General features: G+C 34.9%; 2 protein-coding genes across 2 annotated transcripts; one reads left to right on the forward strand and one right to left on the reverse strand.

Annotated features, from left to right (window-relative positions):
• The first annotated feature begins 7,816 nt into the window (after positions 1 to 7,816).
• LOC133192860 (pantetheinase-like) lies at positions 7,817 to 14,595 on the forward strand. Its single transcript, XM_061328865.1, has 2 exons — positions 7,817 to 8,020; positions 13,233 to 14,595. Exons 1-2 carry the CDS (start codon positions 7,817 to 7,819, stop codon positions 14,514 to 14,516), a joined length of 1,488 nt encoding a protein of 495 aa, XP_061184849.1. The 3' UTR covers positions 14,517 to 14,595.
• A 2,816-nt stretch (positions 14,596 to 17,411) lies between these two features.
• Positions 17,412 to 23,281, reverse strand: LOC133191937 (uncharacterized). The gene is made up of 3 exons (XM_061327706.1): positions 23,050 to 23,281; positions 22,449 to 22,812; positions 17,412 to 19,084 (listed from the first exon to the last, which is right to left on the reverse strand). Exons 2-3 carry the CDS (start codon positions 22,807 to 22,809, stop codon positions 18,492 to 18,494), a joined length of 954 nt encoding a protein of 317 aa, XP_061183690.1. The 5' UTR covers positions 22,810 to 22,812; positions 23,050 to 23,281; the 3' UTR covers positions 17,412 to 18,491.

Raw genomic sequence — 23,281 nt, forward strand, 5'->3', positions numbered from 1 at the left:
CAAAGTTGTCCGTAAAATCTTAAATTTTAATAATATTTTAATAAGTATAAAATTATTCGAAAGAAAAAAAAAAAAGAAAACAATTTTATAGCTTCTTTGAACCGACTTCAATCTCATTCACGGGATAATGAGAACAGTACAATAAAATATTTTCAAAGAGATTAATCAGAATGTATAAAAAATCCGCTTGTCCAGCTGCAGGTCAAATACCTTTTTCTCGGTTGTTTTTACCATGTTGATAGACCTTTTCACAAATTAATTTAATTAAGTGATTTAATTTTGAAGTATGGTATCGCTTTTAGTCTGCGCAATCTAGACAAAGAATGTTATCTCCGAAATATCGAAAGGATACAACTTGTCTTAAAAGTAAGAGTTTAAAAAATATTAGGTTTTCAATATTTTTATGGAAATAATATGTCTTATTTCAAACAACGTAGCACTTCGTTCATTGTATATCATCTGACCGATAATGCATGCCAAGGTTTTCCGATTGAGAAGAGCAAACATGAACGGGGGGATGGGGCATATTTAATTTAAAAATTGCTAGGATCTGTTCGAATTAATTGTGCAACGTTTTTTATTTTTATGCACATTCAAATTAGTTTTAAAAATGGAAGAAAAAAAAATAAAAACATACGCTTAACCTATAAATTCGTATAAATTTACACTTTAAAAATAATTTGTTTTCCGTTAGTTCATTCAAGTTTAAGGACATTTTTTTATGATCGAAATGTACAGTGATTTATTGTCAGTATTTAACAAAAAAAAATGAAATTGTATGCCCCCGTAATCGAAGATTCGGAGGCATATGATTTTTGCTCTGTCCGACCGTCTGTCTGTCTGTTTGTCCGTCAAACTCTTTAATCTTGCCCATAAATTTTGATTGATTGAAGCTATGGCTTTCATTTTTCACGTGTATTCCTTGTGAAAAGTCCTTCTTTTGGTACCAACATATTTGACCTCTTTGCCTTGACCCTGAAGTTTGACCCATTTTGCAAAATTTACCAAACTTTTACCTTTACAATAACTTTTGAACGACCTAGGACCTTCATCCTTCACATGTATATTTTTGTGAATACCTTCCCTTGGAAACAATTTTGAACTTGACCTTTAAGTTTGATCTAAACTTTAACCTTGGCCATAACTTTGGAACGGCTAAGGCTATGGCTTTCATACTTCACAGGTGCATTCCTTTTGACAAGACCTTTCCTTGGATATTCTTGGATATCATTTATTTTGACTCTTTGACTTTGACCTTGGAGGTTAACATATTTTTAAAAAAAAAACTTTAACCTTGCCATACGTTTGAACAGTTCGTACTAGGGCTCACATATCTAAACAGGTATTCCTTGTAACAAGACTACCCATTGGGTACCAACATTTTTATGCCTCGCAATGAATATGGCCGGGGCATATAGTGTTTGTCATGTCTGTCTTCCGTCCTTCCGTCTGTCCTTCCGTCACACTTTGCGTTTAGCTCTGTTCAAAGCTCAGTTTCGAAGAAACTATCCAAGCTTAAGATATTTTTATCAAACTTCATATGCTGATAGATATTGATGAGAGCTATGCAACTGCATCAACATTTTTTTTACCTTTACCTTTCATTTGACCTAGACCTCCCTTTTCTTATATTAGTGTGTAGCTCAGTTTTAATGAAATCATTCAAGATATTTTTATCAAACTTCATATGTTGATACATACTGATGGAGCTTTTCAACTGCATCAATATTTTTTGACTTTGAGCTTTCCTTTGACCTAATTGAACTCACTTTTCTTAAATTAGTGTTTAGCTAAGTTTTAAAGATACCATTTAATACAGTGTTATCAAACTTCATACGTTAATACATACTGATGAGAGCTATTCAACTGCAACAACTTTTTTTGACCTTGACCATTCTTTTGACCTTGACCTCACTTTTCTTAAATTAGTGTCAAACTGCATATGCTGATACATACTGATGTAAGCTATTCAACTGCATCAATATTATTTGACCTTGACCTTTCCTTTGACCTCACTTTTCTCAACATGTGTTTAACTCAGTTTAAAAGAAAACATTCATAATATTTTTATCAAACTTCATATGCTAATATATACTGATGTAACCTTTTCAACTGCATCAACATTTTTTATCATATCAAAATAAATATCGAATCATAACAGCTTGAAAAACTTATTTTTTAAGATAGTCTGATTTTCAGTTTTTGAAAATCAGCAGTTAAGTAATTGAAAATATTCACAAAAATATCTCTAAATTTACAAGGCAATGTGTTTTTACCCATGGTTTCTCTTTTAAGTTCAAAGTCACGGTAGCTCAGTCGGTAGAGCGTAGAGCTCTTGCTTCGTGAGCGGAAGGTCTTGCGTTCGAATCACGGCGGCGACTGACCAAGCGCTCGGCACTTTGAAGTGAAAGTTGCGCGTCTTTCGGATGAAACCTAAAAAACCAACGCCCCGTGTCAGGGTAGGCTTTGGCACCGTAAAGAATCTTCACTGCTCAATATCCCTGAGTGCCGAGTAAAGGTCTAAGTTTTAAGCCCCTAACCGGTATATGGCGACGTCTCTATATGGGTGAAAAATTCTCGATCGGGGCGAAAAACAACATACAATCAATCAATCAATCTTAAAAGTTCATTATTCATCATAATTTACATAATCTCCATTCATTTGTACAAAATCTCATCATACGTATGTAGACATAATCAAGCCTTTCCATTAATTGTACTTTTCTTTTATGTTTCCTTTTAGTTTTGATTACACATGTTACCCAATTGGTACATAAAATTGTATACTTAAGGTATTCAATGTATAACGACCATTTTTTGTATCTAATAAAAGAATGATCCGATTTTTAAATCATGGAAGCATTTTGAAGGTGTTATCGAACAAAAATACTCCACCAAAGGAATTTACCAAATTTTGATTATTATGCAATTAATTGTACCTTGAAGTTAACATTGAAGTATATGGGCAGTGCTTGTGTTATTAAGATATTGTAAAAAGTAATTAAAATTTCGTACAAATCTCTTGGTGAATATATGCATAAACTCTCTCCTTATTATAATATGAAATAAAATAAGTCATTCACCATACATATTTTGAAAAAAATAAAAATTTTCTTCTTTTCATCAAGGATAGATAACTCTTCAAAAACTTTTAAGGTGCAAATTAAAATGACTGGTTTCTTACATGTTATCTGTCATGTGAATTTGGTTCATTTCACTTTCATCATTATCTAGCAATGCATTTTTAACTAGTTTAAGATGATTAAAATTGCCGGCGACAATATGTACCGAGACGAGCCTTATTTTTTCCTGCATATTGGACGACAAAATGTACAGTCAAGCACCAGCACATATTGTCGTCAGCGACAATATGTACAGCCAATGTCGGCATATATTGTCGTCAATATATTGTTTTGACGAATATTTACTTGAGAAAGGAAAGAGAGATTGACAAACACACACACACGCACAGAGGTAGACAGACAGCATAACTTGCAATACTGTAGGGAGAAAACTTTTTGGTCAGTAAATTGTGTCCAAGATTGATGTACATCACTATGTTATGTCAAGATACCTTAATTCTTGAGATATCTGATAAATCAGCCTATTCTTTTTTCTTGTAATATAATACTTGGAGATTGAGTGCATGTATCAGTTTTTTTTTGTTCAGTAGTAATGATTATATGGAAATTATTTTTTGCGTTATTCTTATAATCCTGTGCCGATATAATTATTGTTGGGGTTGACATTTTGTAGATCATCTCAACTGAAAGTTCAAGTGAGGTTTTCTACCGTCTCTCTGTCTGATAATTTTCCAAAACTTTAGCTTAATCTCAAGAAATACTGGGCCAATTGCAACAAAACTTGCCACGAAGCATCCATGGATAAAGGGGATTCAAATTGGTTCAAATGAAGGGCCATGTTCTCTTTCAAGGTAAGTAGTTAAGAATAAGTGAAAATTTAATGACATCTTTTAAAAATCTTTTCAAGAACCACTGTGTCAGAAAAGTTGAAACTCATGTAAAAGCTTCATTATAAAGTGTAGATTTATTTTTTTTTTTCAGAAAGAGTAGGGTGTGGCTACAATAAGTGATCAAAGTTTTTCATAGAATATTTAGAAAAAATACTCTCCATATCTTTTTATCAAGAACTACTGGGTCAGAGGAGATGATACCTATGTTAAAGCTTCATTACATACCGTACATGTTCCATTTTGAGGTGCTGTTACGAAAAAGACCCTTCACTGCTCAATAACCCTGAGTGCCAAGTATAGGTCTAAATTTGAAGCCCTCCAGCGGCAAATGGTGACGTCTACATATTAATGAAAAATTCTCGAGATGGACATTATAACAACAACAAACAACAACAAAACAAAACATGACCTCAGGGGAAGGGTGGGGCCACAATGGGTGATCAAAGTTTTATACATAGGAATATATGTACAGAAAATCTTGAAAAATCTTCTCTATTGTTTAATTTGTAAATACTATCAATTTAGACCACAGGTAAAATTTCATAATTGAATAATTTACTTAACATATACGTACATGTAACACACCTTTACATACAAAGAATCTTTTTATGCTTGTCAAAACAAATTCTGAGCCCCCCCCCCCCCAACACACAAATTACATTCACTAAACTACCAAAAAAAAAAAAAAACCAACAACAACAAAAGAAATCTTTAAGCAACAATATATGTGGGGTGACAATATGTAGAGTGAGGGTGAGGCAAATAATGTCGCCAGCGACAATATGTACATGCGTAACTTTTCAACCGGCGACAATATGTACCGATAGACGACAGTATGTTCAGTGAGGGTACATGTAGGTACATATTGTCGCTGACGACAGTATGTACAAAACGACAATATGTACCGTCACATGCCTTCCGAATGCACAAGATAAACGAAAAACCTGATAAAACCTGATAAACGCAATACAAAACTTGATGAAGGCAGGCCACGATAAACGCAACGTACGATACAACCATAATAAAAAATGCTATAATAACGTATAGTTTACTGTATTATACAAGTTTACTGTAGTATATCAAAGTATACTTACTATGAAATGAAATTGTTATATATTTTCTCCAGATCATAAACAGTATCTTTTTATTGCAAATTCACATATCATTTCCAAAAAATTAGCTAACCATAGTAAATTTTTGTTAGGGGATAAACGGATAACCATATATATATATATATATATATATATATATATATACATATATATAAGCACAAAGAAATTCACTTTTACATGGATGCCCACTTCCGCCCCTACCCGGGGTTGAACTCTTGACCTACGCAATCTGTCTCCTAGCAGTACAGGAACAGCGTGCTAGACCGCTCGGCCATCTAGGCAAGTTAAAAAACTTGCTTTCGATACCGATGGAATTCTCGCGGCGCTGTCCTATACTACACGGTCATTGAGAATGGAAGTGAGATACAGTTATTTAAACATTAGTTTTATTATAGAGGATCGTTACCGATACACATTGTAATGAATTAATTTTATTTATAAAGCACATTTTACAACAACTCTTAAACTAACATAACTGCCCTGAGTGAAGAAATATTAATATAGAAAGCACAAAGAAATTCACTTTTACATGGAAACATAATAAGGGATACTTGTTTTACATTGAAACAAAAAGGAAAAATCATTAAAAATCTTCTCAAGAACTACTGGATCAGAAAAGATGAGACTTATTCAAGTTTTCCTGACAAAGTGTAGATTTTAAATTATTCAAATCATGACCTCAGAGGGTAAGGTGGGCCACAATAAGGGATTAAAGTTTTTCAATGAAATACAGAAGAAAAAAAAACTTCTAAATTTTTTTTCTCACGAACAGCAAGGCCACGATTAGCCATTTTTGTATGGAAGTATTCTGATAATGGATAATGAAAACTGAAATTTGTTCAAATCATGACCACAAGTGGTAGGGTGGGGTAACAATATGTGATCAAAGGCCCCTGAGCCTCTTGTTTGTCATACTTTTCACCAAGTAGAATGTTTTATATGCCGAAAATTGCAACATATCTCGTACAGGAAAAATTTGCCTCAATTGAAAGTAAGCAAAATAATAAGCTTTTAGAATATATTCGGGCCTTAAATATCTGGAATATATCTTTTTAACAATTATATCAAATATTGTTAAATCTATTGCAATATTTGTTAAGAATACTAAACTGCTAACTTAAAGGTGCTTAATTGGACACAGATTTGATGTTAATATTTTCTCAAATGTTCTGTATAATTTCATGACTTATATGTTGCTATAGCATTTCATACTAAAATATAATAAAAATCTTATTTCATCTCGAAGTTATTGAAACTTCAAATTTCTAAACGCGTTTGATTGACACATCCTTGCACTTTCACAAATTTTAATTTTATTCTTAATACTTAAGAAAAGTGGCAATTTTGTTGTGTATTAATGAAAAATATTAAAACTATAATCCAGAAAATTCAGAGTAGAAATGTTCGAAAGCAAACCCCACTCACAGTATTGTCAGTCCGTGCTCAGTGGTGTGTGCAGACTTTAACAATTGAACACACCCGGGAATCGTAAACATTAACAATAACAGAGCTCGTGCCCTGTTTACAAAAACAGTTTACGTTTCACGGGTGTATTCAATTCGTTAAACTCTGTACACAACACTGAGCACGGGCTGACGATATTAGTGAGGGGGTTTGCTTTCGCATATTTCTACTCTGAATTTTCTGGATTACAGATGTAAGGACTAATGACCCTCTGCTCCATATTTCACGAAAATTTTTTAAACTTCCCAACATTGATTTTCATCAAGAGCTATAGCATCAAAATCAAAATGAAAAAAAGGATGAGGTATGAAGCGCTGCTTATTTTTTCAGAAATGATTTTTATATCAGATCATAATATGAAGAAATTTTAACACAGAGATTAGGAAGAGTAATAATTTATTATCAGAACATAAAATTAGAAATATGCGGTGTATATGAAAATAATATTTAGTGTCATACCTACTAAATTCATATTAGAAATCATAATGAAGCGCTATTTCCTAAGTCAGAATATCACAATGTTATATGTGGTTGTAAGAAACGAATACATCTGTTAGCAAGAGTTATCTTTCTTATAAATATTTTTTCATTGGAAAAAAAAATGCAATACTAATAAAAATTCTACATTTGGTGCTTGATACATTAAAACATTTTTAAAATGATCGTTAAAAAGATAGAACTTATTCAATTTTTAAGGGTTTTAAAACTGTATTTAAATGTTTTTTTGTCAAACATAATAAAACGATTTGAAAAGTACAGTCAAAGGAAATATAAGGTAATGTTTCCAGCATATGCTACATTTGATCGAATTGACTGCTCAAAGGCCTTGATAATTAAACTCTGATAAAGTAAACTATGAGAAATACTAGGATATTTTACTTGGAAAGTTATCTCTATTATCAGAGGGTCGGTCCTTCTTAAATATTAAGGATAAAGATAAAATTTGTGAAAGTGCAAGAATGTGTTAATTAAACGCGTCCAGGAATTCGTAGTTCAAATAATTTCCAGATAAAATAAGTTTTTAATTATATTTTCGTGTGAAATGCTATTGCAATATATAAGTCGAGATATTAAACAGAAAATTTGAGAAAATATTAACTTCAAATCTGTGTCTAAGCACCTTTAATTTAAGAAAGAAGTCTGTCTGGCGTGGAGGTTATAATGTCTTGTCATCAAGCCAATACCGTGATCGAGTGTAGCCCTTGTTATCAGAGGTTCATTCTCTTTGTATAAAAGGCACAGTTTCAGGAAATACATTATTTACACAATGCTCCTTGCAGTAACGTTATTGCTGACGTCGTTAGTTCAGAAAAACACAGGCTTTAATGATCATACATTCCGCGGCGCTGTATTCGAATATGCACCGTCCGTTCTAAATCGAACTAAAGTTGTTTCGCGTGCTGAGGCCCTCAAATATATGAGAGGTAATTTACTAAAATACAAAGAAATTGCCGAGGAAGCGTCTCGTAAGGTAAATGTCAAGTAGATGATAATAAATGCTCTCTCTAATATATACAATAAAACACGCTTTTAACGAAGTACCAGGGACGGATAATTTTGTTTCGTTGTAAGTGTAATTCGTTATATCTGTTAGGTTTACAATAAATTTTAAAGTCAAGGAGAACGAAAATGATTGGGCTATAAGCGTTAATTCATATATTTAGTTCTGTTAGGTTTACAATAAATTTTAAAGTCAAGGAAAACGAATCCCAGATAGCATGACTACGTCGGCCCAACGTTGGCTAATGGTTGGCCGATGGTTGGCGTTGGGTAAACAACGTCGGCTCGACGTTGGGCCAATATCAACATAACACTTATTTACTTGGAAGCCGAGGTTGGTTGGGGACACAACGTTGGCCCAACGTCCGACCACTGTTGTTAGCTTGTCACCACTAAGTTGACGGAGTTTGTTGGGAGTACAACATTGGCCCAACATTGGGCCAACATTGTGAATTACGTCCCAGCTTATTTTGATACATTTTGTTGGGTAGACAACGTTGAACCAACATTGGGGTGAAGTCAGAAATCAGGCTAGGGAGCACGTGAAGTGTTTGTTATAAAATCAGACAAAGAGAGAGTGAAAGAAAATGATAAAAAAAAATAGTTAATTAAATGTATTTAATGTTACACATACCGTGTGTTCTTCTTAAACATGCATGCATGGTGATGTATCAAGTTAGTTATTGTAAAATATGTGTAAATCTTTAAACACTACAATGAATAAAATGTTTTCGAGAATAGCATAAAAATGTATTCATTTATGCATAAATCTAAATTAACTTGCATATAAAAAAAAGAAAAAAAATAAAAAAATAAGACGAACACACTATATAAAGACTTCCATTACATAATTTATCTAAAGTGTTGGATTTAGGGAGCATATTCCAAGATAAGAGCACATTTTCTGACCAAGCAATTAAGACAGGGTTTTTCACATCGTGTGACTGGCCAGTGGTAATCGTGATTATCTGATAGGACGGGATTGTCAAATCTGGATCTTTTTAGCACGTTCAACATTTTAATCACGGAAGTTTCCTACAGAAGAACGTTGAATGTGTTATGTAAAAAAGAAAGCTTTGAAATGTGTGTTCTTCATTGTGGATTTTAACAGCTGTGTCCATGCAGACATTTCACATATACAGAAATGTAAGTACCATTTACCTCAAATTATTTCAAATTTTAATGCACAAAATGCAACGCTTATTTATCTAAACATGCTAAATGCAATCTTTATCTTTTTTCTAAGCTTGCCTAAGTTTTATGTAACTAGTTCAGTTGCTAATCACTGTGCCTTTTCTGCATGATGTATAAATCATAAAATAAAACATATCATAGTTAACCAATAAAATCTAATTTGTACACGGTTAACAGCTTTTAAAGATGGTAAATTAATTAAGTGCACCAATTGTGACTGTAACAAAGGAAAATATATAATAACGTCCACATTCCAACTACATTTAGATTCATAAATTTTATTTTTTTGATTGTCTTTGAAAGTTTGGCTGGGACAGTTTCATAATCATGTAGACATTTCATACAAGAGGCCCAAGGGCCTTAACGGTCACCTGAGTACAACAATTTAGAGGATCCATTAACTAATAAATGAAGCTTTGTTGCTCAATAGCAAGGAAAACAGTATGATGAAGATCAACAAAATAACTGTTCTAGTATTTTTCTATCTGTCCCCCATTTTTTTCTATCTGTCCCCCATTTAACACTATTACCATGCAGACTTTTAACAAAATGTCTATATTATTACATCTCACATTGGCCTCACTTGGCCTTTGAAGAACATTTAAAAAGATAAGTTATTTTTGTTTCATTTTTATTCATCTATTATTTCCAAGTCTACCTGATTATTAAAACTATGAAAGTACTTTTTGTATTATACAATAAATGTTATTGCATAATTCTCTTATTTTATTAACCTTTCAAATACATTATTTACAGTGATTAATTATCAAAGGTGAATGACAAAGGGGAATAGCTTCACTCAGTAGAATACAAATTAATAGAGCCCTAGCCATTACCAGAACACTTGACTAAATGGTCAAGATGTTTAAGATTCTGGTAAAAATACTTTGCTTATTAAAACTATTACTCTGTTTGCTTCCAATATGTCCAGGAGCAGAGGAGATTTTCAAAGAAATAATGCATTTTCACTATTTAACACAGCCCTACCCTAACACCAGAACCCATGACCTAGGGTCATGAAAATTTACAAATTTGGAAGAGGTACCCTCATCATCATAACTATGCAATTAGTTGAAGATTTTCAAAGAATTCACACACTTTCACTATATAATCAAATAGAGCCCCCCCCCCCCTCTGAGAAACAACAGAACCCCTGGGACCACAAGTTTTAAAAAATTTGTAAAAGCATCCTTGCTCATCATAACTATACACTTGTTTCTTTGCTTTATAACCAAGAGTAGAAAAAATATTTTGAAAGAAATTATGAATTTTCACTACATATGTATCTAATCAATAGAGCCCCCCCTTTAACCAGAACCCCTGATCCAGGGGCCATGAAATTCACAATTTTGGAAGAGGCAGCCATACTCATCATAACTATGTACTTAGTTAGTATATTTCATACCCAGGAGCAGAGAAGAAGATTCTCAAGATTTAATGCACTTTCACTATATAATCAATAGAGCCCTGCCCTAACACCAGAACCCCTGACCCAGGGGCCATGAAATTCACAATTTTGGAAGAGGCAGCTATGCTCATCATAACTATGTACTTGGTAAGTTTATTTCATACCCAGGATCAGAGAAGAAGATTTTCAAAGAAATAATGCATTTTCACCATATAATCAAAAGAGCCCCCCCCCCCTAACACCAGAACCCCTGACCCAGGGGCCATGAAATTCACAATTTCGGAAGAGGCAGCCATGCTTAGTATAACTATGTACTTGGTTAGTTTATTTCATATCCAGGAGCAGAGAAGAAGATTTCAAAGATTTAATGCATTTTCACTACATAATCAATAGAGCCCCGCCCTAACACCAGAAAACCTGACCCTTGGGCCTTGAAATTCACAATTTCGGTAGAGGCACTCTTGCTCATCATAACTATGTACTTAGTTAGTTTATTTCATGCCCAGAGGCAGAGAAGAAGATTTTCAAAGATTTAATGCATTTTCTTAATATAATCAATAGAGCCCCCCTTACACCAGAACCCCTGACCTGGGGCCATGAAATTCACAATTTTGGTAGAGGCACTCTTGCTCATCATAACTATGTACTTAGTTAGTTTATTTCATACCCAGGAGCAGAGAAGAAATAATGCATTTTCACTATATGATGTATAAAGCCCCACCCTAGCACCACAACCCCTGACCCTGGGACCATGAATTTCACAATTTTGGTTGAGGCCTCAATCCTTATTACAATCATGCCAACAGTTTGACTGCTTGATGTCCAGGAGTAAAGAAGAAGATTTTTAAAGATTGCATTAATTTTGGTGGTTTTAGCCCCACCCCTCAGGCCCCAGGGGGGCAGGGACCATGAAATTCACAATTTTTGTTCCCCTTCACCCATAGGTGCTATATGCCAAATTGGTTGAAATTGGTTGAGCGGTTTCAGAGAAGAAGCTAAAAATATTCAAATGTTAACGCACTGACGCACGACGAACGACGAACGCCGACGGACAAAAACGGATAGCAATAGGTCACCTGAGTGACTCAGGTGACCTGAAAATTCTGTCATATTTTCTACCACATGTTAAGAAGAGAAATCAACGAGTTGTTACTTGGTGCTTTAATGAAAAAAAAATCTTTTCTTTATAGATTAAAATTCTCATTCTATTTAATTGGTGGAAAGAGGAGGGTATTTGCTGCCCTGTTCTCTAACAAAATTGCAAGGAATTCCATTGGATGGGCAGATGAGGAAAACCGGCTTTTTCAAAGATGATGGGGATTTAAAAAGTAAGTAATAAAAATACGTGCTCAGTCCCCCCCCCCCCCCCCCCCCCCGAAGAAAAATGCTATAGTCGTACATTGCGGCTAAATGCAGAAAAAAAAATAATATTACTAATTTAAAAAAAGAAAAGAGACATCCAAAAATAATGAAAATATCCATTATATTATTACTTTCTGATGCAAGGAATAAATTACTATGAAATTGTATAAATTACAACTTTACTTTAGTTATCAGCATTCCTCTTTATTTTGAGATTTGCTAAATGTATTTAACTTTTTTTTAAAGGAGCTGTTCGAACTAACCGCTTGTGTTGCGAATGAATTCCTATGGAAATTAGCATGAAGGAAGAATGAGAACAGACAGAGAAAGAAAGAAGGAAATGCGTTCAAAAATGCAACAGAGGACAATGATTGGTTATTAATCCGTTAACAAGCGAATTTGCGAAAAAAGTGTATATAGTATCAATGAGTGGAAAAGTTTAGAAATTTATTTTAGATAAAAATTTTAATCTTAAAAAGGACAAAATTATTTATTGTTTTAATTATATTCAAAATTATATTCAAAATACATTTGTTATTTTATACTTTCATTTGCTTCCCTTGTGTAGAAATAATAAATTCCATCACTTATAATTTATTTTGTTCTGATAAAATATAAGAAGTTTAAGGAGACTGATATTAGTTTGTATGTGTTTTAGCTAACTTGTATTTCTAAGTAGGAATGGAGGTAGATTTTTTTCCCGATTGTAGAGACGATCGGATTAGTTCATATGCAGATTTGTAACAATTAAATGTGCGTATAACTACACATTAGGCCATTGTTGGTCCAATATATCAGGCCAACCTTGGGCCGATGAGCAAACTGACATTGGACCAACGTCATTTGCCAACATTGGCCCAATGTAATTGATGACGTTGGCCCAATATTGGCCCAATGCCGCATTCATTGGGCCAATGTTGGTTCAATGTTGGACCAATATCTGTAGAATCACACTTTACATTGGGCCAACGTTGGCCCAACATATCGTGCCAACATTGGGCCGATGAGCAAAATTACATTGGGCCAATGTCATTTGCCAACATTGGCCCAATGTAACAGATGACGTTGGCCCAATGTTAGCTTGCTGTCTGGGAAAATGATTAGGCTATATGCGTAAATTCATATTAAGTTCGCTACAAGCGTGTTTTACTCTCTCTCTCTCTCTCTCTCTCTCTCTCTCTCTATATATATATATATATAATGTATGTATTTGTTTTAGCTCGTTGACATCATTGTATTTCCGGAAGACGGTATAACACATTATTGGCACACTCGTCAATCTGCACGATCTTATTTGGAGTTTATTCCTGATCCAAAAAAAGAAAAATGGAATTCTTGCAACGATCCCCATCGGTATCCAAACACTGAGGTACAACATTTCCTGAGTTGTCTAGCCAAAAACAACTCTCTTTACCTAGTTGCAAACATTGGGGACGTTCAACCCTGTAATCATAATAGTACGTCAAAGACGTGTCCATCGGACGGACATTTTCAGTATAATACAGATGTTGTTTACGATGGCAACGGGATGTTGATTGCTAAATATCACAAAATTAATTTATTTCATGAACATATGTATGATCCTTCAACCTCCAAGGAAGTTGTTCATTTTCAAACACCATTTGGAACATTTGCTGTTTTCACATGTTTTGATGTCATGTTCAGAAATCCGACCGAAATCTTATTAAGAGAACAAGGTATAAGAAACGTAGTTTTTCCGACAGGCTGGATGGACGTTTTACCTTTCCTTGCTGCCATAGAATTCCACTCGGCCGTTGCTGCAGGATTTGGAGTAAATTATCTTGCAGCAAATTTGCATATTCCAGAGTATCGATTCCAGGGAAGTGGGATCTATTCACCAAACGGAGCTCTCGCATACTATTACAACAGTACAGTATCAAGCAAGGGTAAACTACTGATTGCAGATGTACCAATATTAGATAATCATCCTCCATATCTTCCAAACCAGAATCGTCCTGTGCCAAACGGTATGATGGATCACAACATAAGAAATCCACCAAGTTTTCGAGCAGTCACAAACAGGGATTTCTACAACTACGTTGCACTTGACAAAGCAACTGACCATGTTCGAGTTTGTCACAATAAACTTTGCTGTATTGCCTACTACACTACTACAAAAAATTTCACGGAGTTGTTTGCTCTTGCTGCTTATGATGGTTTACATTCCTCGTACTATATCCAAGTCTGTGGCATTGTGAAATGCAAAACATATAACCGGTCGTCATGTGGAGAAGGATCTAAAACATCAACCACGTTCTTTTCTCATCTTTCGATTCAAGGAACATTTACAACGGACTTTGTCTTCCCAGAGATTCTTCTTTATGGAAATGGCAGTTTCCAGTTGTCACCTCCGGGAAATTGGTCATACAATAGTAAGATGCTCCAAGCACCGAAAGGGTTTGATAAACCTCTTGTTACCTTTTCCATGTTTTCTAGAGATTACAGTCGTGACCGTATCCGAACCGTTGATATCCTCGGATAACTTGCAATGAAACTTATGATTGCATGAAACAAAGTAATTATATGAAACTAAACGCTGTAGAATTATAACGAGCAATAAAGCCCCGAAGATGCATATTTAGGACGGTTCTGTACTAACCAATATTCTCATACAACAATAAAAAAAAAAGAAATAATTCTGAAAGAGGGAATTAAGCTCATGGCTTTAGATTTTTCATTTCATCGCTAATAAACATTACAATAACTGCTATCATTAGTTTTCATTATCTCACCAAGAGTTTTATGTCACCTGAGTCACTCAGATGATCTATTGCTATCTGTTTTTATCCGTCGTCGTCCGTCGTGCGTCGGTCGTAAACTTTTGAACATTTTCAGCTTCTTCTCTTGAACCGTAAACCAATTTCAATCAATTTTGGCATATAGCATCAGGTGGTAAAGGGGTACATGGACAACAATTATGAATTTCATTGTCCCTGCCCCGTTGGGGCCTGGGGAGGGGGCTAAAACCATTAAAATGAGTGCTATCTTTAAAAATCTTTTCTTTACTCCTGGACATCAAGCAGTGAAGGTGTTGGCATGATTGTAATAAGCATTGAACCATCTACCAAATTTGTGAAATTCATTGCCCCAGGGTCAAGGGTTCTGAAGTTAGGGCGGGGCTCTAATGATATATAGTGAAAATGCATAAATTCTTTAAAACTCATCTTCTCTTCTCATGCATATGGAAAATCTAATAGTGCATGATTATGATGAGCAAGGGTGTCTTCCAAAATTGTGAAATTTGTTGCCCCAGGGTCAGGGGTTCTGGAGTTAGGGCGAGTCTCTAATGATCATATAGAGAAAATGCTTAAATTCTGTAAAATTCTTCTATCCCCCTGTATATTTAGGAGATAAATCAGATGCAAATGTGCTTCTTCCAAAATTTGTGGCCCCAGGGCCAGGTGCTCTGGCGTTAGGGTGGGGCTTTAATGATCATATAGTGAAAATGCATGAGTTATTTAAAACTCTTTTTCTCTCCCCGTGCATATTTAGCAGATAAACTAGGTGTCTGGTTATGATGAGCAAGAATGCCTCTTCCAAAATTGTGAAATTTGGGGTCTGAGAGTCAAGGGTTCTGGCGTTAGGGCGGGGATCTAATGATCGTATAGTGAAAACGCATAAATTCTTTAAAACTCTTCTCCTCTTTCCCTGTATATTAAGAAGAAAAACTAGGCGCCTGGTTATGATGAGCAAGGGTACTACTTCCAAAATTGTGAAATTGTGGACCCAGAGGTCAGGGGTTCTGGAGTTAAGGGGGGTACTCTAATGATCATATAGTGAAAATGCATAAATTCTTTAAAGATCTTCTACTCTCCCCTTGTACGAGGGTTGTCCGGTAAAATCGTGGACAAAGCATTTTTATCGAAAAATAATGGGTGCACCTAGCTGAAATTTTCAACAACTGTTTAGTTATCATATTTAAGTGCATCTTAATTTTTTGATAAAATATAGACAAAATTAAAGATGTTATTATGCTTGAATGTGCACAGCATACGACGCACGATAAAAAACCTGGGTTTCAGTGGAGAATACACAAGTATTATTTCAAAATAAAAGTATTAAATAGAAAAGGTTGGGGTAAAAATTGTTCTATTTTTAATCCACTATCTACTATGTCGTTCTTTTGAAAATATCAAGACTTTGCTTAATCTTTGGCAGTTTTCCGAGCATTTGAAATGAGAAAGTGGTAAAAACAACACGCGAAAAATGGCGACATTTGATGGCGTTACGGCGCACCGGAGAGCAGTTAAGCTTGATTTAGATGTAGAAATGACGCCCTAAGAGACTTTAAATGACTTCAGAAGAAAAATATATATCTTTAGTATACAAGTGAAATGGGAGTTTTCTAAGCGGAAGCTTTTTGATCGAGTCCCTGAGTAAAACAAAACATACGGAAACATACTGGCAATAGCGAAAGACGCTGTCACTGTAGACCATCGATATAAGATACCCTATTTAGTTGAATGATAGTGAGAGTACTGTCCATAACTTACTAATAAATCTTCAGAAGGTCCCATGTGTGTGCGAGATTGGTTCCTCGACTGTTTTTGATGGAATAAAGGGAAATTCAAGTACGTGCATCAATGAAATTCCCGAATTTAAGTGAGGCTTATCCAAATTTTTTTTAGCACAAAGGAAAAGTGACGCTGTTTTAGACACTTTGACCTTATCAACCATGCCCGTAAGGTGATACCATACATAACATAAAATCTCATATTTTGTTTATTTGAGTATATATCTATTTGAAATTTTCTATGTATATTGATGAAAAATATACTAAAAAGTAGTGAAAATTTTAGAACGCAGTGATGATAATTTTTCACTCTAGACAACTTGTCCACGATTTTACCGGACAACCCTTGTATATTTAGTAGATCAATCAAATGCATGGTTATAATGAGCAGATGTGCCTCATCCAAATTTGTGAAATTTGTGGCCCGAGAGTTAGGGGTTCTGGAGTTAGGACGGGGTTCTAATGATCATATAATGAAAATGTATAAATCTTCCTCTCTGCTCCTGGGTATTAAGCAAACAATCAAACTAAGTGTATAGTTATGATGAGGAAATGTGCCTTTTCCAAAATTGAGAGAACAAGAGAGACCAATATGAGAAGGAATACAATTGGTATTCTAATATTGATGAAGCACTTTTGTTTTGTTTAATTAGAATGGTGATAGTGACAAATGGGGGCAGGTACAGACAAGTAAATAGATTCGCTTTGACATTTGTTACTGAGTAATAGACTAATTATTTCGAAATTCTTAACACTAATAAGAACACTTTATTAAAGGTTGATAACCTCAGCTTTTGAATTTTTCTTATGCAAGACACTTCATAAATGTACCTTGTAGAATTTGGAAGAATAATACAACTCATATTGGCGGAACTGTCATGGCTTTTTATTACAAATTACATTCACAGTTAACATGCCACTCGCATGTTCATGCCCTATGCGCCGATCTTACCACTTGTAAGCTTTTGGCAGCATAGCATTCACAAATATTAAACAAACCATATCAGAGCTGGGGGACCTGGAGACAACAGTATCCCTCAGCAAATGGTTACTTGTCAAAATTGCGCTAACACAAAACAGTCAGGATTATCACATTCACAGCGAAGTCCACAGTATTCTTCATCAGTATATAAGCCATGACGATTTCTGAAATTGAAAGAAAGCACACAGCAGAAAAGGAACCAAAAACATTTATTTAATAAATTTAAAAACTCAAACCAACCATAATATTTAAGGGAGGGAAGGGAGGGGATTTCGTCTGCTCTGAACAAGATGGGGAGTTGAAAAGACCTAGCGCATGCTCATTAATGCTGATGTATTATTAACCATAGAATCGTCATGATAGGACCATATAATTCCGGAAAACGGGTTGCTCTTTGTAAGCAATACGTAATTTCAAAATAGAAAGCAATAAGCGTCATTCTCAATAACTGTATTTATCTTTTAGGGATAAATCTGATTATTTCGAAATTCCTAACACTAATAAGAACACTTTATTAAAGGTTGATAACCTCAGCTTTTGAATTTTTCTTATGCAAGACACTTCATAAATGTACCTTGTAGAATTTGGAAGAATAATACAACTCATATTGGCGGAACTGTCATGGCTTTTTATTACAAATTACATTCACAGTTAACATGCCACTCGCATGTTCATGCCCTATGCGCCGATCTTACCACTTGTAAGCTTTTGGCAGCATAGCATTCACAAATATTAAACAAACCATATCAGAGCTGGGGGACCTGGAGACAACAGTATCCCTCAGCAAATGGTTACTTGTCAAAATTGCGCCAATTGGATTTCAAGCATAATGAAATCCAACCGCCATCAAAGCGGCTGAATTTTGACCACAGGTAAAATATACCATTCACAAATTACACACAAATTATTTCATAACATCTTCATAAAGCCACAACAGTTCCAATTCCAAAATTATGCACTGTTCACTTTGATGGATAAACAAAACCATTACCAGAGCAAAATTGCCTAAGAGCAGCCTGCATTGTTGACAAAAAGACATAATTACCTAAGGGAGATAAGTGAACTCCATCATTAAGAAAGAGTTTACTTTGAACAATACTGATGTCAGGGTACTTAATTGAAGCACCACCTGACTTTAAAACAAAGCTAGCAATAGAACTATTAATCCTAGATCTTGATTTCTCTGCAGCAACATTTGAAATTGAATGACGCCAATATACCCTGGGCAAAATATGTGACCAGACAATGCATGTCAAAGGCATAACCAAACTCAACTTGTTGATAACAGTTTTCATAAATTTTTGTTGTCTTCGTAATGGGTTATTAAGTTTGGCAATGTCATTACCACCTACATGGATAACAAGAAACCTCGGATGTGGCTTTGTAGAGGACAGGTCAGAAATGACCTCAGAGAATTTGGCAAAACTCAACCCTGGTATTCCCTTCCATAACACCTTTACCCCTGGTAAAGAAAGGTCTGTGCCAAATTCCGGAGAACTCAAAGAAAATTGTTCTGCTCTTTTAATAAGGGATGATCCCACAATCCAGATTGAATCTACAAGATTTATGAACAATACATAAGCAATGATTACAATCTACATAATTATGCACTTGAAAACAGCAATCAAATGAATCCAACTCCAATTATAATTTTGATATCAGGTTAACAACAATATGACAATGATGTAACCATCATAATAACATTATTTGCATCTAAAATGTAATCAACTTAGGTCTGAGATAATGCTTATATGCATCTGACACCCATCTTCCCTTTCTTTGAATTTCTTGTTCAGATATGCCCGACAAATACATGTGAGTAGCAGCTCCTATTCTAAAAGAGTGCGTTTTGAAAGTTTTTGTTTCAATACCTAAAAATCTCAATGCTTTGTGTAATACACTTGAAAACTGGTATGCCGATAATGGTGTACCATTGATATGACAAAATAGAGGGCCATCCACCAGAGATCTGAATTGCAAGAGAGTTTCTAACAAATTAAAACACACTGTTGACTCTACTGATTTGCTGATAGTAATGACTAAACCTTTTCCACTCTGATCTGTTTTAGAAAAACGCAACTTTAATTTGATATTTTCATTACTTAACTGTAAATCTGAAAGGTGAAGTACATTTCTTCGACTCTTATTTGATGCTACTGCCATTTCACTTATTCTAAGAAGACCAAAAAATGCAGTTGCAAATGTAGACCCAAATAAGAAGTGCTCATATTTTGAATGTGTAACCATAGGTAAAACATCCAAAATTTTTAGTAAAAGCTGATATGTTACAGGACTTCTGATGTCCTTTGTAGGCTTAGATCTTCTTAAACCTGTTAACATTTTTTGCACAATGAAAGATTTGACTGGATTGTCCAATCCGTGCACTTGCAAACTGTGACTCAGGGCTGATAAATATACATTAGCTGTAGAATGAGAAAGATTTTTTGATGCTAGAAAAGCCACAAAATTGATTACATGATCTACTGGAGGTGGCCAAGATAGAGGCAAATTAAATTGTAATCTGAAGTCATTAAATACAACCATGGCTTTGTCATATGCAATTTTTGTGTTGTTGGAGAGGCTAGCTTCTATTAAATGATTGACATGCCCTTCAAAAGGTTCCAAAATTGAATAGGTACTTGATAAGGATGGCAATCTGCCCATGGTGCTAACTGCCTGAATCTGTTCCACTGCAATCGAGAAATTGAATCTGCTATCTCATTTATACAACCTCTTACATGAACTGCTTTAAACTGAATATTAAACTTCAAAGAAAGCAATACTAATTCTCTCATCAAAATCATTACCCTTGTATTCTTAGATGTTTTCCGATTCAAGATTTCAACCAAAGCTATATTGTCAACATGCAAAATTAATTTCTTATTTTGTAATTTGTCTGACCACAAGTAAAATCCTAAAACTATAGGAACAAACTCTAAAAAAGTGATGTCTTTTCTTATATCAACATTCCACTCCTGTGGCCAACAGAGATAAGACCAGGAAGTACCAAAAACCACACCACAACCCACTGAACCTGAGCTATCTGAATAAAATTGTACATTTTTGTCAGATTCCCATTCCAATTCTGGAAATTTTGTTGTTCCATTAAATTCATCAAGAAATGTTAACCACATTTGGAGGTCACTATGTATTTCTTTGGAAAGTCGTACAAAGTGATGTGGCTTAGAAACACCAGACATTAAACCATATAAGCGGCATGTAAATGCTCTACCTGCTGGCAAGGCCTTTGTAATAAAAGCTAATGAGCCAGCTAAAGACTGAAGCTGCCTTAATGTAATCTTAGATTTCCCTTGAATTTCAAGTATTTCTTTTTGTAAAGATTCTACTTTATCCTTTGGAATGAAAATTGACTGATTAACTGAGTCTATACCTAAACCTAAGAACACTATATATGTTGTTGGACCTTCAGTTTTTTCCTCTGAAAGAGGAACACCTAATCTTTTACAGATATTTTGAAAAGAATCCATCATATATTTACAATTGTTTGTTCCATGAGCTCCAGCAAATAAAAAATCATCTAAGTAATGAACAATATTTTTCAAGTTGGTGTTATACTCTACCACCCATTGTAAAAAACTGGAAAAATTTTTAAGCAAAGCACACGATATGGCACAACCCATAGGTAAACATTTGTCTACATAATATTTATCAAGAAACTTAAAACCAAGCAGACTAAAATCTTCGGGTCTAATTGGTAACAACCTAAATGCATTTGAAATATCCATTTTCCCTAATTGTGCATTTGTCCCCAGTTTTTGTACCATGCTAACAGCTTGATCAAAAGATGAATAATTAACTGAACAAATTTCAGGATTAATGAATTCGTTAATACTCTTTCCATGTGGAGCAGATAAATTGGTGATTAACCTCCAGCCACCCTGTTTTTTAGGTAAAACTCCTATTGGGCTGCAATGAAAATTTTGAAATGGGGGGGCATCAAATGGACCCATTATGCGACCTAGGTCAATTTCTTTGTTCAGTTTAGCTAACAATTCATCTTTATGCTCTAATGCTGAAACCATATTTTTACAAGATACTGGATCCCGCGGACCCTCATAGTTCAATGAGAAACCAAATGTAAACCCATGTAAAAGTTGATTTGCCTCAGTTTTTTCTGGATAATCTTGTAACAAAATGTTTAAAGTGGTTACATTGATCGGTGTAAAACCTAGATCCCAAAGGCATGGATCTTTATTGCCGAAATGGCCTTGAAAATCTTGATTGGGTCACATTGGGATTGATGTTTTGACGACCGACATTGTGAGTAGCCCCTTTTGATGTACTATGGCTGGTTTGATTACTGTAACAGTTGATGGAGGGATGGTTTTTGCCGCACTTAAGACAAGAGTGTGAAAATCTACAATCTTTTTTAAGACATGAACCCTTCAAGTTGAAATCATAACAACGCTTGTGCTGGTGCAAATTAGAAGTAGGCTTGCGTTCAGCGACTGCTGCCTGACCCATGTAAATCAACCATAATTCTGCATCAATGTTTTCCCAACTGATCATACTATTTTTTGAGCGCCTAAGTCTAAACTGAATGTCATAATCCCTCCACCCTAGTGTAGTAGACCGAGAAGCCCCTAGCCTTATTGAACTGATATACTTTATTATGCCCTGAATGTGCTGTGGAAACTTTTTTAAGTAGATGGCAGCATAAATCAAAAAGGAATCAGTCCATTCCGAAATGTTTGCAATTTTTCTATCCTTAGATTTATTTTTTATTTTAATTTCTCCATCTTCAAACACAAGCAGTTGCTGAATTTCAGCAGCTGGATCTAAATGCAATAACCTAGCAAGATCTATATACTCATTATTCCAAATTTTTTCCTGTGTTGTCAATGGTATATTAGCCCCAAGATCTGATGTAATACTGACTAGGGGATTAACATGCATACCTGGCTGATACACAACATTTTTTGTTGCTGTAGTCATAGAGGTGTCTTGAAGCAGAGGCTGCACATCTGGAATATTTTGAGATGCGGCAACACTAAAGGTCTGTTGCAGCTGAGGCTGGTCACCTGTGATGTTCACTGGCGGTGTGGCATTCACGGGACTGACCTCGGATGTGTCTTGTAGGCCACAGGTAGGAGCATAAATCACTTGGCTACCACTTCCCGCATGCTGTATTTGTGAGGACTCTTGTGTTGGTTGCACCGGGCGCGCCGAGGGGCCGGAAGCACGTGCAGGGCGTCTGGCATAAGGCGATTTTGTCTTGGATCTCCTTGTAGATCCCACTCTCAACAATCCAGTGCTCATTTTCTTGCAAATAATGAATAAAACCGTCAAAGATTTTCTTACTCCCAATTATTAATATTCCAACATGTGTTCTATTTAATCAAGCAATGAAAATAAAATTCTGTTGTTTTACATTACTATTTTCTAACAAATAAGTCAATAAATTTTAAACAAATTCCTTAAATATGAATTAATATGTTCGTCTTATGCGATTTTCATACTTAAATTTCTTCGATTGATACAATACTTAACCGATGATACTTGATTTATTTTTGAACACCGATGATTTCGTCTGCTCTGAACAAGATGGGGAGTTGAAAAGACCTAGCGCATGCTCATTAATGCTGATGTATTATTAACCATAGAATCGTCATGATAGGACCATATAATTCCGGAAAACGGGTTGCTCTTTGTAAGCAATACGTAATTTCAAAATAGAAAGCAATAAGCGTCATTCTCAATAACTGTATTTATCTTTTAGGGATAAATCTGA

The sequence above is a fragment of the Saccostrea echinata genome, unplaced genomic scaffold (genome assembly GCF_033153115.1).
Source record: "Saccostrea echinata isolate AGI-Se365-2 ecotype Australia unplaced genomic scaffold, CSIRO_AGI_Sech_v1 ptg000025l, whole genome shotgun sequence".
NCBI classification, from domain to species: Eukaryota; Metazoa; Mollusca; class Bivalvia; order Ostreida; family Ostreidae; genus Saccostrea; species Saccostrea echinata.

What these genes read in the sequence shown, in the direction of transcription:
- LOC133192860 (XM_061328865.1), top strand. Translation starts at nt 7,817, where the DNA reads ATGCTCCTTGCAGTAACGTTATTGCTGACGTCGTTAGTTCAGAAAAAC. An exon ending in CCGAGGAAGCGTCTCGTAAG is followed by an intron (nt 8,021 to 13,232) that starts GTAAATGTCAAG and finishes TATTTGTTTTAG; the next exon opens with CTCGTTGACATCATTGTATT.
- LOC133191937 (XM_061327706.1), bottom strand. Translation starts at nt 22,809, where the DNA reads ATGAGCACTGGATTGTTGAGAGTGGGATCTACAAGGAGATCCAAGACA. An exon ending in AAATGTTGTGTATCAGCCAG is followed by an intron (nt 19,085 to 22,448) that starts GTATGCATGTTA and finishes TAAATCTTGTAG; the next exon opens with ATTCAATCTGGATTGTGGGA.